This window comes from Lepidochelys kempii, chromosome 1 (assembly GCF_965140265.1).
Source record: "Lepidochelys kempii isolate rLepKem1 chromosome 1, rLepKem1.hap2, whole genome shotgun sequence".
Taxonomy (NCBI): Eukaryota; Metazoa; Chordata; order Testudines; family Cheloniidae; genus Lepidochelys; species Lepidochelys kempii.
Window position 1 is genome coordinate 190628891 of NC_133256.1, and position 14203 is coordinate 190643093.

The 14203-nt window shown below is 42.3% G+C and overlaps 1 protein-coding gene across 2 annotated transcripts; it reads right to left on the bottom strand.

Annotated features, from left to right (window-relative positions):
• Positions 1-209: 209 nt before the first annotated feature.
• TAGLN3 (transgelin 3) lies at positions 210-11977 on the bottom strand. Of its 2 annotated transcripts, none has more exons than XM_073305966.1 (5): positions 11773-11977; positions 11261-11442; positions 10209-10383; positions 3502-3604; positions 210-718 (listed from the first exon to the last, which is right to left on the bottom strand). In XM_073305966.1, the coding sequence occupies exons 2-5, from the start codon at positions 11438-11440 to the stop codon at positions 577-579; spliced, it is 600 nt and encodes a 199-aa protein (XP_073162067.1). In that variant the 5' UTR covers positions 11441-11442; positions 11773-11977; the 3' UTR covers positions 210-576. The 2 variants fall into 2 exon arrangements, with proteins under 2 accessions (XP_073162067.1, XP_073162061.1); XM_073305960.1 differs by having other exon boundaries at positions 11804-11976.
• Positions 11978-14203: the final 2226 nt, after the last annotated feature.

A 14203-nucleotide genomic window follows, 5' to 3' on the forward strand; every position in this document is an offset into this window, starting at 1 on the left:
TGGGGAATGCCATTCTGTGAACATGCAGTTTCCAGCAAGCACTTTCTGCATGTTGCACAGGAAAGAGATAGAGGAGCTGGTCAACTACCCAGCTCACTCCAGGGGGTTCCTGGCACCAAAGTGCTACACGTGGCAGAGGGGTTCACGTAACCCCACTCCACAGGCAACTTGTGTTGGAAGTTGTGGGCTTTAAAGATTCAGTCTAAATGGATTTTTTAAATGTCTTTATTTTTAGAAGATCAAACAATATTGTCACTGATCTGAAGGATGAGGTTACTTGTTGAGATACAAGATTAAGTTTTGTAAGACACAAATGCCGAAGGTAACAATTCGCAAATAAATAAATACAGAAAACCAGAGTCTTTGCATAGTTCAGAAGTGAACAGTAGGGGGCAGCAGTGCGCGGGGTGAATTGGCACACAACACACACATCCATGTTCTTAGTCAAAAAGTTGCAGCTGAAAAAAAAATCCTAAAAAGGGCAAACTATTAAAAAACATGTTTTCGGCTGAAAGGGAGCTAGCTATGTGTTTGTAATCAGATCATGCCATAGAATGCGTCTTGACAGACAGCCATTTACATAATCTGCCTCGGCATCCCATAGCCTGTCATGCCGGACTGTGATGCGCCTTTGTTGCTCCCCATCTGAAGGCCTATGACATTCTGTCCCCGACGAAGCTGCTCCTCCGAAAATCCTCGCCGATTCTGCTGTGCTTTCCTGTCCAGACAAAAAAGCAATATTGGATCAACCTGATTATGCCTACATGATTTTAAAAGGCTTCAGGGCTCTGAAATTGACCCTTCACAAGTGTTCTCTCTGCACTGCAATGCTTTATTCTTTATTTCAGCATCCCATTGGCTACACAACACTGGCAGCCTAACTGCTTTTCTGCACTGCACACCGTGATGTACATGCCAGCCAAGGCCATACCAACACTTTGCACCTGTATTGTGCCATTCATGCTAGACTCCCCAAGTGCGTACAAATATGCTGACTCCCACAACACCCTGGGAGGTAAAATACTTGTATGATGACGTATGACACAGTCATGGGAAGGTTAAGTTGTGTAAGGTTATGGCATCCAGAAGCAGCTAGCAACAGTGTCCTGGCCACAGGGTATGATCAATGAGATGGTGTCTGATGGAACACAATTTGGTATCCAGCTAGAGCACCAGTGTAAATTGGGAGTCATTCCATGTAAGTCAATGGACCTATTCCTGAGTTATACCCACGTAAATGACAGCAAAATTTGGCTCCATTCTTTCGAATCCAGCAATTATACCTATTTTAGTGATAGGGCAACTGTGACAGAGAAATTAAGTGATTGGCTGAAGTTCACAGGATGAGTTAATGGCAGCACTAAGGACTAGAACCCAGGAGTCCTGATTCCCCATTACCACTAAACAAACCCTTACGGTAATGACAGTCCCTGTCTTTTAGCAAAATCTATGTACCACTGCTGCCTTCCCCTGCCCCCAAAGTGCTTTAGGTGAAAGTATTTCAGTAGAACCCAAAGATGTCTGTCTCTTCCAATACAGCCAGGAGTACACAGCGGTAGTTATGGCAAAGCCAGTAAGGCTTTGGGCTCTGCTGTTAGATCTCAGGTTGTGGGTAATTTAAATAGGCATTCCGCTTAGATGGGTTTCTTGCTTACGTACCTGGGCGGGAAAAGTCATTTAAAAAAGGGAGAGAAACCAGTATAAGGGCTTGAAATGATACTAGCTGACATACAGCCATATAGGCCACAAGACAGAACAGTGTCACAAATTGAGGCTAGCCTTCACAAGCAAAACTATGATCTCACCCAGGCAGGGAACCCACCTGCTTCTATTCATCCTGCAGGTCAGGTAACCCTGCAATGTTGCATTATCCTGTTTTCATGTATGATCACAACCACCAGCATACTGTCACATCAAAATCCTCCACCAGGAAGCTGCAGTGTTTGGAATCAATTCAGGGCTCTCCAAGGGCTGGATCCTTGAAGGGGCTGTGCACTATGGTCTGCAATGCTTGTAAGTACATGGTCAACTGTTTGGCTGGATTTGGCTCACGGTGCTAGGCAGATTGCAGGAGGCAGCCCAAATTTCTCATGAGACTCATAGGTCAGAAGGGACCATCGTGATCATCTAGCCTTTCTGACCTCCTGCACATTGCAGGCCACAGAACCTTGCAGAAACATGGAAAAGATCTAGGAAAAATCAGCCATGTCCTGTGGTTTTTCAGAATGGATGGCCATTGCTCATTTTCACTTATTTACAATTATAAAAGGGCTCATGAGTTCCTACCCTAGACTCTGGGAACCCTCCTATCACTTAGTTAACAATTAACAGAAATCAGATAATGGACTCTCTTCCCACAAAACATTGCTCTTCTAGGAGGGATGCAAGCCTAGCCTAGACCTATTGAAAAACCAGCCATATTTTCATTTTCTCTCGATTTCTTTTCCAGAACCTGAAAAGCAAGCTTACTATCTACAATGCCATCTAGAGAGGATTTCTCCCCTCCCTATTTTTATAATTTTCCCAGCACTTAATTCTAACAGGGATTCATTTGCTCTTTGTTTTATTTTAATTAAAACCTTGGGAACTAATTCCTCCTTTTATTTTGATTCCTCTTTTATTAATCAGGTCAGGCAGGTATCTCTGGATAATTTGTTCATTGGCTACAGAAAGTTGAAATGCGATTATTAACAAAGACAGGCAAAACTGTGAATGAGATAGAAGACATCAAAGGAGATCCAGGCATATTAATAACAGTTGAGTACAGCTACAGTTTATATTACTTAGCATTATTCCTACCATCATATGCACTTCCATGGGCTAGGTGTGCTGCGTTTGGCATTAAGTGGTCCGCTGGATAGCAAGATCTACTGCTGCTTTTCATTCAGGGTGCTTGATTGAAATATGAGGAATATATATATGCTTCTGCTGTCACCAAGGTTTTACTTTTGTTCAGCTCCATTAGGCCTGATTCTCCATTACCTTGCACTTCACTCCAGTGCAAACTGAGTGTAAAAAGCCACCATGCTGACCTGGGTGGCATTTTACTCCTACTTTGCACTGACACAAATGACGATACAAAGTGCAAGGCAATAAAGCATCAGGCCCACTGACTTCTAAGGAATTATCAGCGCAGGAGAGTGAGAGAAAATCAGACCTTGAATATCTATGGCTTTGTCCACATATGAAAGTTCAACCAGTTTAACTTAAATGAGTTTTTAAATCTGTGCAAATCCCTGTGTGGACACTCTTATTTCAAGTTAAACCAGGCTTTATTCACTTCAGCTTAATTCAATTAAGAACTAGTCTGAAACCTGGTCTACAGCTAAAACTTAAGAGGACCTAGGTACCTCACTCAGGACTGTGAAAAATTTCCAGGACATTTTGGGAAGACTGATCGGTCCCCAGTTAATTTCCTAAATCCATTTGGTGCTTAAAGGCAGACAGTATTCCCACCATCCAATGGCAATTAGCTGTGGGAGGTTTTGCTTGGCACTTCACCTGTGAAACCAGGAGGGATCCCCTCTGTAACATCCATCATCCTTGGTGACAGCCAAGCTGCCTAAAGACATTAGGGTTCTCTGCACGGCCGCCATGTCCTTCCCTAAAAAGCCAGACATTGAAAATCATTAAAAAAATCTGCTTCTGAAGTAGATGATCTCAGGATAGCAACACTGTTTTCCCACCATCATTTAGCATCTTCACAGAGGTTTCCACCCAACATCTTAATTAAACCCTTTAATGCCACTGGTGAGCATAATTATCCCAGTTTTGCAGATGGTGAAACTGAGGCAGAGATGTTGACTGATTTGTTGAAGACCATGAGAGGAGTAGAAAGCAACGATTAGCATTCAGGAGTTCCTGCTTCCCAGTCCCATATTTATTTTGATACTGTAGTTCAGGAGGGAGCATGTAGAGAGAGAGGGAGCTTGCAGAGTAACAGATAAGAGTTTAAAATCCTGTGTGCCTTTAAGAGGCAGGTTCCATTACAAAAACCCATCCCTGCTTCAAGGGAGATTGCTCAAGCACAGAAACATTAGCTGGGTGCAGGAACTTCTGCTTTAGAGATATTACTTAATACAAAAAGTTGGGAGTAAGAAATCAAGAACCATTCAGTAATAGATGTGTGCCTAGCAGACAGCAATGGCATTGACAACTGCATTGTGCTCTATTATTATTATTTTTATTATCATAGCACCAGTTAGCACATGACACGTTAGTAAGCACTATAGTTCACCCCCTTCTGGCGCAGACTAGTGCACTGTGTAAAAAAGCCTCAGTTTCCCCATCTGTAAAATGGGGATAATGATGCTTACTCAGCTTTCTGAAGAGCCTGGAGATTCCTGGGCAAGAACCCTCTGTTAAGAGAGCATATTCCCATCCCTTAGGAACTACTATGCCCTTCATTCTCACCAATTTTTGCCCAAGTACCCATCCACTACTGCTGCGAATCCCTTTAACAGCTCCCTATATTGTGCTATATCAAATTTAAGCTCCTTGTCTTTACTTTCATGACTCTGTGTCACCTCATGTCTATCTTCCTTCCTTCATCTTCCTCTCTGTCCTACTCCCAGTGTTATTCTTGACTTAGTTCTCCCCCTTCATCTCTGTCACGTTCCCACTTTCTCCCATGCCACCCCTGCACCTGGAACAGCCTCCCACTCCCTGTCCACCAAGGGCCAGATTTTCAAAAGAGCTCAGGCACCTACATAGGCACCAAATCAAAGGCCAGTTTTTTTTCAACAGAGCTCAGCATTCCAGCTGTTTGATGTTTTTTCATCAACACATTTTCTAACAAAAAAAAATGGCTCTTCAACAACAGTTTTCCCTTTTAGTCAGCATTTTACAGTTCTGCCCCCCACCCTCAAAGTTTGCCCCTTCCACCTTTAGTCTCTCTCTCTCACCTCTCCAATCTTTTGTGTGTGTGTGTGTCCCAGAGAGAGAAAGGAAAAAAGAAGAGAGAGGGAAAAACCAAACTATCTTTTAGTTTCCATTTAGTCAAAAAAAATCAAAAATGCTGTGAAAAAAAATAAAACAAAAAAACTTTTTTCCATTTAATCTTTAAAAAGTCACAGAAATCATATAGCAGATTTACCCACATAGGGTGCTGGGCACTTGAAAAAGCTTTCCCCATGTGCCCTGTCTTGTCTTCTCCTCCTCACATCCCATTTCTACTACGATTCCTTCCTGCCTTCTTCTTCACCCCAGTTCTTCCCTGAATATTCTCATTCTACCCCATTATTCTCTTTCCTGAATAATGTTAGGCCTTGTCTGTCTTTGACTGTAAACGCTTCAGAATGGGGAATGTATGGTTTAATCTACACCTGAAAATTTATGATGCTAGATACATGATTTTTAGTAGATATAATGAAAAAAAAGATTGCTAAACTATACCAATTTCCAACCAACCACTGCTAAGGAAGCCATTGCAAGGCAGAGTGTGTGTCTGGGAAGTCAAGCCTCCTGTTTTACACATTTATATTCTACATTTCCCTGGCAACATACAGATTAAATTAAGGGATATGACGTACGCAAACCTTCAGACACAAAGCATTTGGACTGTTTGTGATGAGTAAGGTCCCTAAGCTCAACATATGTAGCAGCTTCCAACAGTGTCGAAATGGCCCATGATATTGCCCATTTAAGTTTATTTTAGAGTCTTGCAAATCCACAGATATCTGCATTTGCAGATGAGTTTGTATTTTTACCATTTTTGCAGATCAAGGATTGGATACCAGAAGCTGGGAGTGGGCAACAGGGGATGGATCATTCAAGGATTGCCTGTTCTGTTCATTTCTTCTGAAACACCTGGCATTGGCCACTGTCAGGAGATAGGATACTGAGATAGATGGACCATTGGTCTGACCAAGTATGGCCATTCTTATGTGGATCCAAATGTTTGTATCCGTACAGGACTCTAACAGTAAGATAAAAGAAAAGGAGTACTTGTGGCACCTTAGAGACTAACCAATTTATTTGAGCATGACCTTTCGTGAGCTACAGCTCACTTCATCGGATGCATACCGTGGAAACAGTCAGATGCAAATATATATATAAAAGGTGGAGTGCAGATTGTGGGTCGGATCCAAGTTAATTATTGGGGATGCAGATCGGATGCGGATCCAAGTTTTTGCATCCGCGCAGGGTTCCAGGAATTTTATTCACAAGGGCTAATTTTCTCATAAAATAAATGGCCAGCCAGTGACCACCTTTACCACAAACTGAAGCAGCTTTGCCCTATTTTAAGCAAGGAGCAGTCTAAGAGGCTGCTATAACGTACGCACACACAGAGCATGGCATGAGGTTTTAGCATTATGGGCCCCCTAAGGTAGCAGATGTACCATATGCTGTAGCAGATGCTAAGTATAATGTTGCCCATGTGACACCTCCCCTGGAGCAAGCACCACCGTGGTTGGAGCAGAGAAGCAGGGAGGGGAAGAAAAGTTGAAACTGAATGAGCTGGATGATGCTGGCAATTTGGAAAACAAAAGGCCGGTAGCAAAACGTCATGATGAGCCTGCCTGAGCCATCTGTAGCCTCCCCTGCATCTAGCATTCCGCTTCAGCAGGCTGCCACCAAAGCCGTGCTTTAACTAGCAGTGGGGAGTGGGAGAAGCGACACCGGAGAAACAGATGGGGTAGGGGATGATTGCCACATAATGAAACAAAGCAGCCGTCAAGACTGGAATCTGAGTTACCTCCCCGACAAGCGTGTGAAGCCTGATGGAGAACACAGGTGATGCAAGCACAGACTGTAATTCTGTGTGGAGACCGAACATGGCTGTGGAAAGAGGGCAAATACCAAAGGATACAAGTAGTTTAAGAAAGGCTGAGAAGGAGAAGGATGAAAGCAGGAGGCCACACCACAGAGGAATGCTGGGCATCTCTTGCTGTCTGACAGTCAGACTGGAGCATCATCGTGAAGAAAGATGTGGGAAGATGTATATTTGGGATGGAAGAACAAGTCAAAATAAGACCTGATCAGACACAAAATGCAAGTCATTCTGCATTCTCAGCCTCCCCTCAAGCCAAACTCAACAACTCAAGACTTTAAGATGCAGAAAAGTTTCGTTAAAAATTTCTCTTCGGCCCCACACCACACTTGAGACTCCACAACAGGGTCTTACCTGTCTCCCCGACCTTCTTTTGCCTCTCCTGAATCACGACAATACCACTGGCGGCATCTTTTCTCGGCCCCTGCTGCCATTTCTTCTCAACCTGAAATGCCCTTGTGCAATGCACACTGATACCTATGGGACAGCCTGGCCTAGCAGAAAAGCTGGGCACTACCAGTGCTGGAGGAGGGCTTCTAACTTGTCCCGAAGAGGAGCTGCTGGAAGGAGTCCCTTCTCCTTGAGACAAACCTATCCAGAAGTCCCTGGGCCTTCACGCCAAGTGTTTCTATGGGACCTGTGGGATCAGCCTCAGGGGGACAGAGGGACTATTTTGGAGGGGATCACTGAACCAGAGTCCTCAAAAATGTAGATAAAGATCCAAAGCTGCATCTCTGAACTCTTTGGGGTTGGCTTATTACTGATTTAAGCTACCCAGAAATATACTAGGGGAATGCACTGAAAAGGAGCATGTAAGGTAATCGGGATGTTTGCGAACATAGTGCAGAAAAGCTTCTTGGACCAACACATGCAAGTAAGAAAAGTACTAGAGAGAAAGCAAGGCTTCACCTTGCTTGAAGCAGCAGCCCTGGTGAAGGAGCCACAGAGGTGAAGATGGGTACAGGCTGGTCTACTGCGTTTGAAACAGCCTACCAAGCAGTGGGGGTGGGGGGGTGTATTTTTGGCTCTCAGTTTTCAAGAACCTTGCAGCAAAAGCTGTTGGAAAAATATTAGTGGCAAAAGGGGCTGTTTATCTGGCCATCCGCCTTTGTTTTTGGTTTAGACAACTCAGAGCATAGCTCCCTCCCAACAGAAAATAGGGTTCACGCTCCTACTGCAGAGGACAACCTGGCAATCTTTTCCAGTATGTGAGGTGATACAAATAGGAAGTGAATGTTGGACTTACACACACTCATCTCCTCCGTCCTCTGAATTGCTGCAACATTTCCATTTTCTAACTCTTCCCAATCAAGAGCCTCAACAGTGAAATAACAGGGGTGCCTGAAGCCCCATCTATGGCGAAGGGGGAGACATTATGTAGGGCCCAAGACTGGGATAACAAGGGGTGTTTCATTTCAGGACTGAGACACATTGGAAGACCTGTGGGGGTGCCAGGACAGGAAAATAGAGGCTGCAGAAGAGGGTTGAGATGCACTGCAATTGCTGCATGAGGAAAGATTGTGCCTGCCCACACTAGGTTTGGCTTCATCCAACCCAGCTAAATCCACACTTTCATGCATTAAATAAAATAAATAAATAAAAAACCAAAATCTTGGGAGAAAGTAATTAGTGCAAAAGAAAAGCAAAGTGGGGGGAGATTGCTTATCTTTAGGAACTATTCCCTACAACTGAAGTCCTTTTCTTAGTAAGAACCAAGCTGATGCAATTTTACGTGCATAGAGTTAAATCACTACTGGACACGAAATGCTGCCAAAACAACATCTGAAGTGGGCTAATACTGAAAACAGATTGAGCAAGAACACACACAATAAACTTCCCTTGCAATAGCTTACTAGACGGTGGAATCTTTTTCCAGGGCAAGAGGAAGGTCATTTACTTCAGTCATTTAAAATGAGTAGTTAACCCAGGTGACCGGCACTCGAGTCTGAGCTCCTGGCTTAGCCTTGCCTGGGGGTGAGCACTCCCACAGCAAAGCCATACCTACAGTTCTGTGTCGCCACTGTGTCCACTCTCGCCGGTGCGTGTTGTGGGGCATAGCCCATGGTTTGTTGCGCTGAGATGCTCTAGGATTCTTTCCCAGTCAATTGCATGAGAACTTATCTGTCGTTTGGGAGAGTGGGGGGGATTGTGGGAAGGCAGTGGAGGATTATCAGCATGCAAGCGATTTTGTCTGCATCCTCACTGCCAAGTGGGTGGGTTCCAGTCTGAGAGAAAGCAAGCTCAGGCTCTAACCCACACTACCCCGGCCGGGCCTCAAAGCACCTCCAGTCCCGGGATGCACAGGTTTTTGTGTGGATAGGGGAGAGATTGGGCTAAAACGTGGGTAAGAGCCCAGGTGAACTGTGCAATGAAGATACACCCTACATTCGACAAAACCCCAGAGAAGAAACGGTAAGGAACAACCCTGCACTAGGGTCCTCCACGCAGCCTCCCCTCTTACTCCAGTGAGTGACCATCTACAACCGATCATTTCCCCCATCCATTGTTTTGTTCCCTCTGTAGCTCCCTTTCACCCCCGCCCCCTAAATCTCAACTCCTGTCTTCAACGACGCTAAGGCCATCTCTACGTCAAGCCCTTGCACTGCGCTCTACCATGTGGCGTTAGCGATGCCCCAGAGCACATGGCAGGAGCACTAGAAAGTGATAGATCACCACATAGGAGGTAAAAGGCAGAAGATACAAATAGCCTTTCAGAAAGAATCATAGGTTCATGGGGAAATAATATAGACCCCTTCTCGTTCCTATGTGGAATGGCATAAATCTTCACAGACCTGAGCTATTGCAAACTCACGGGGGCGTTCTCAGGTTTTAGCTGAATGTTTCCATGGTGATCTTTTTAGAGAGACTTTAATGCTGGTAAAAAACGTTGGGCTGACAACTCTGGAAACCTAACCCTCCTATATGTCAGTGGTGATTTTTCATTTTAGCTAGTCATGATTAAGATAAAAGACTTCACACAAACTGAAAAAATCAAATGTCTCTTTCCCTTTTTGGGGTAGTGATTTTTGTGATCCAATTTTACAGCTAAAATTTAAGCCTCACTTTTAATTTGAAACATTCAATAAAGGCTTGTCACAGGAAAATAGAGTTTTTCATATTTGTTATTAGGAGCTGTTTGCTTGGAAATAAGTGGCATGGGGGAACAGTTTGTTTTATTACCTTTATGCCTGTCACAGTGATGGCTTTTGGGTAACACATTAACTTGCAAAGATTCCATTATGTCCTTAGGGTAATATAAATCCCTTGGAGGAGCTAATGCACCACCAAAAGAGAATGGTAATGAGGTAAAGCAAACAGAAGCAAAAGATAATTACATTAGAGATTTTTTTCCTTAGCCAAAATGCACCGCTAGTGGAGATCGAAGCAGAGTAGAATAAAGACTGTGAGCTCATTTTCAATATCATTTTTTCTTTACCTTCCCATAAATCCACTGTCTGGAAAATATCTGTAGTTCTTACTCCATAGATTTCAGCAGCTTTTAAGAATTGAGAAATTTGTTCCATCTGCTTGAAAGCCATTTTTGATTCAGAGATCTTTGGAATGGGTTCTTTTCCCTTTGAATGTAAACTGTTTATTAACTTGCACAACAGCTAAGAGATAAAAATAGAAACAGAAGTTTAAAAAAAATTGATTAGTTCCAGATCACTAAAGCAGAAGGTAATTTGTGTGTGTTGGATTATGCTGTGTGAAGCTCTGACATGGGGAGAATCTCTCAGAGAAATCATTTCTTTAAAAAAAAAAAAAAAAAAAAAAAAGATAGAAAACCACCACTGGTATCAATCTGAGTATTAAAGTGCCATTAAAGGTTTTATTAAATGACACCGATAACCTGATCAAATATACATTGATTTACTGCAAGAAATAAAACAATTATTTACTAGGGGTTACGTAACAATTGACAGTAGTGGGAGAAAAAAGGAAAACACAGCACTATCAATTGAAATATTGTTAAAGTACCATTGGCAGAGATTCAATAATTAGCCAGCAGCCAAGTCTTACTGCCCTGTGCAAACAGCAGCATTTGTGTGTTTATTTGATAAACCAATGGAATACAACATAATAGCTCTAGAATTATTCCCAAGGAGAAAGACATCATCAAACGCACCAGTCTGTGTGTATTACACACACAAACAACAACACTCTTATTTTCTTCGCAAAAAAGTACAAACCTGATTGTAAAAGCAAGTCTCTTGTTCCTCTATGAGAAATTATAGCGAAGGAATGAGTCAAACCTAACATACATATCCCAATACAGTGGCAGAAAAATTATTCTGAAATATCAAAAACGTCCTGATCAGAAGGAAACCAGTAATAGTACAGTCAATACTAGTATATAGTTGAAAATAACCCATGACCTCAGTCCTATGCAGTCAGATGAAAATACACAGTTAGGGTATAGATGTTAATAGACTAAGATGCATTGTACACATATAAATAATTCTTATATGAAATTAGATCAACACTTACTGTTCCATCCATTAGCCATTTCTGAAAATTTTGCCTTCCAGGAGGTGGATGCTCTATCTTTTCACCACTCTGTATAATAATCCAATCCACCAGCTTGTTCTCTAATTCCAGGTCATATTTCTGTTCAATCTTTTCCTGCACTTCTCGGCTTAAACCATAGCTCGGTCCTCTGTTAGCCATCTCTGGAACAAAAATACCAATTGTTTATTTATAGGGTTCTGATAACACGAATTTAAGTATACACACCAGCCCAAATCTATACGTCAATGCAGATCGACTACCAAAAATCAAAACAAAAGCAGGCATTGGCTTTAATTGTTTTGCAGGGGCAAAAATTTAAAAAAAAAAAAAATCATTTTTCCACAGCCAAACAGCAGCAAAAATCAAATTACAGTTTAAATTAAAATAGATTGCCAGTGAGATTTCTGCTGTAGCAACAAAGAGATTCTAATAGAGTTTCAGATCAGTATCATCACTGCCAGCAAATCCAGAAGTACTTTAAAATTGCCTACATAATACTTGTTAATAACAAGAAGACTATACATGGGAACTCAAGGGATCCTTTCAGAGATGCAATCGGGGTGTGAGGTTTAGAAATCCAGAGACCATCGAATGGAAAAGCACTGAGAAATTTAAGAAGAGATGAAGACTGCTGCGATACCCTGCTGCTGCAGCATCGTGATTTGAAGAACAGTGTATTGATTTGATTTTCCTCACATATGAGGAGGGTCAAAGCAGGGGCGTTGCTAAGAGCCATTGAAAGGCCTGCCTACTCAGCATACCCAAGGAGGTATCTAATCTGCAGTCTGCTTAAGTGCCAACTTCCCCTGCTCGTTTTTGTTCACTTTCCTGGTCCAGTTCTAGTTTACTTCGGTTCGTCCATTAAACCCAGCATCAGACTAACTGAGCTCCCTAGAGTTAAAAATACTTATAGGAGGACTTGGTTGGTATCATTTCATTATCCAAATGTAACAGGAACCAATAGATATTGGAAAATGTGGAAAGTATTTTTCTCCCTGCTCTGCATCCTGTGTGCTAGCATCATTGGAGAGTGAAAGAACAAAACCAAAACCCAGGCTGGAGAGTACTAATTTAAAGTACTAACAAGGGCATAATTAGGGGTGGTGAATAAAATTAAACAAAAAAGAGAAATTGATTAGGCAGACTAAAGCAAGTCTTCCTAGCAGCAAGATGTCAAATAGTCTTCCAAGGAAAAAGCTAGAAGCCCCATCACTTGCGACATTAAAAACATGACTGGACTAAAAATGAGCAAATGTGCTGGAGAGATCAAGGATCATATCCTCAGCATGTGTGAGTCAGCATGGCTCTGTTGAGCTCTAAGAGATCTATGTCAATTTAGACTAGCTGAAGACCTGACCCTAACACTGCAGTAGCAGGGCGGGAGCACTAGATAACCCAAGAAGGGTGTTTTTTGGTCTAACTGGTATGGTTTTAGAGTTTATAAACCAAAATTCTTTTGATCCTTTCTCTAATTACACCAAATTTCATCACACATCTTTTTGTCCTTGCTCTGAATCCATCCTGCTGTAATATGGGCTCTTTTAGACACTCTTTTAGAGCTCTGAATGCAAGTGGTTTGTAAAGCCCGGATGTGGATTCAGCATCATCAAGTCTTTTCCAGTAAAACTGTATATTATTTCTTTTTACAGCTCCTTGTATATCTAGCACATGATTCTCTCCTCTTCCATTTCCTTCAGATTCTGAAGCTCTGAGCTCTCAGATTTATATTGCTCAGGACACCCTCAGGCTTAACCAGCTGCAGTAGATGAAAAATTTAATAGATGACCTCATTCATTCTTCTCCATAAGTATTGCATTTAGTGCTTTCTGTTTTGGGCAGTGGTAAATTTAAAACCAATGAAATATATTCTTACATAATTCAGCTGTTCCAGAGAATGCGTTATGTGACAAGGCTATTATTCAGCCAAGGCTATTATTCCGTTTCATGCTGCCTCAGGTGCACAGAAGCGATCAGCTACAGAAAACAAGAACAAAGACCTCAAACCAAGCCTTAAGAAGGTGGGGAAAAGAAACTGCAGCAGTAGCACAGAAAAAGGAAGAGCAGAATGTGAATTTGGTTGCCTTTACATAAAGGCAATGGTTATGGGCGTATCCTTCCATTAAAAGATGTATATATATCACTGGGATCTCGGTGGCAGTAGCAGGAGGCTCAGTACCCACTATCTGTGGCCTCCACAGAAGCTGTGTGCCAATGCACCAATGCCAAGCTGGCCACAGCTCCTGTTGTCTTTGAGGCAGCACAATGCTCACAGGCTGCGCACCAACATATTCCCTCCCACCCGCAACCCTGCCTCCCCAAGCCGGCTCTCAAAGGGGTGGTCCACACTGTAGAAGAGGAGGAGTGCGCCGGAGCATTCATGTTGATTGTTAATAAGTCTTGGGCCAAAGGGGAAGTTTCAGAGGACTGGAAGAAAGCAAATATTGTGGTGGTAATTAAAAATAATTACTTGTGTTGTACATGGGACAACACAAGTGATTATCGTCCTGTCAACCAGCCAGTGAGCTCAGGCAAAATAATGGCTAAGAGGAGACTTGCTTAATAAAGAATTGAGGATAATATCAGTGATATTAATCAACACGGATTTATGGGACAAACATATTTTGTCAAGCTAATCAGATTTTTTTAAAATGAGATTACAAGTTTGGTCGATAAAGGTAGGAGAGTTGATGTAATAGACTTTTGTAAGACATTTGACTTGGTATCGCACAACATTTTGATTAAGAAACTAGAATGATACAAAATCAACATAGCACATGTTGCGGATTAACAAATGGCTAACTGATAGGTCTCAAAATGTAACTGTAAGCAGGGAATCATCATCAAGCACTTCTTTATAGTGTGGACTTTCTTGGCTCTGTGTTATTCAATGACCTGGAAGAAGGAAGAAATCACTATGATAAA

Coding starts and splice junctions, on each gene's coding strand:
- TAGLN3 (XM_073305966.1), bottom strand. CDS start 11,440: ATGGCTAACAGAGGACCGAGCTATGGTTTAAGCCGAGAAGTGCAGGAA. Junction 10,384..11,260: donor AATGGCTAATGGATGGAACA/GTAAGTGTTGAT, acceptor TTTATCTCTTAG/CTGTTGTGCAAGTTAATAAA. Junction 719..3,501: donor GATCCCTCCTGGTTTCACAG/GTGAAGTGCCAA, acceptor TTGTCTGGACAG/GAAAGCACAGCAGAATCGGC.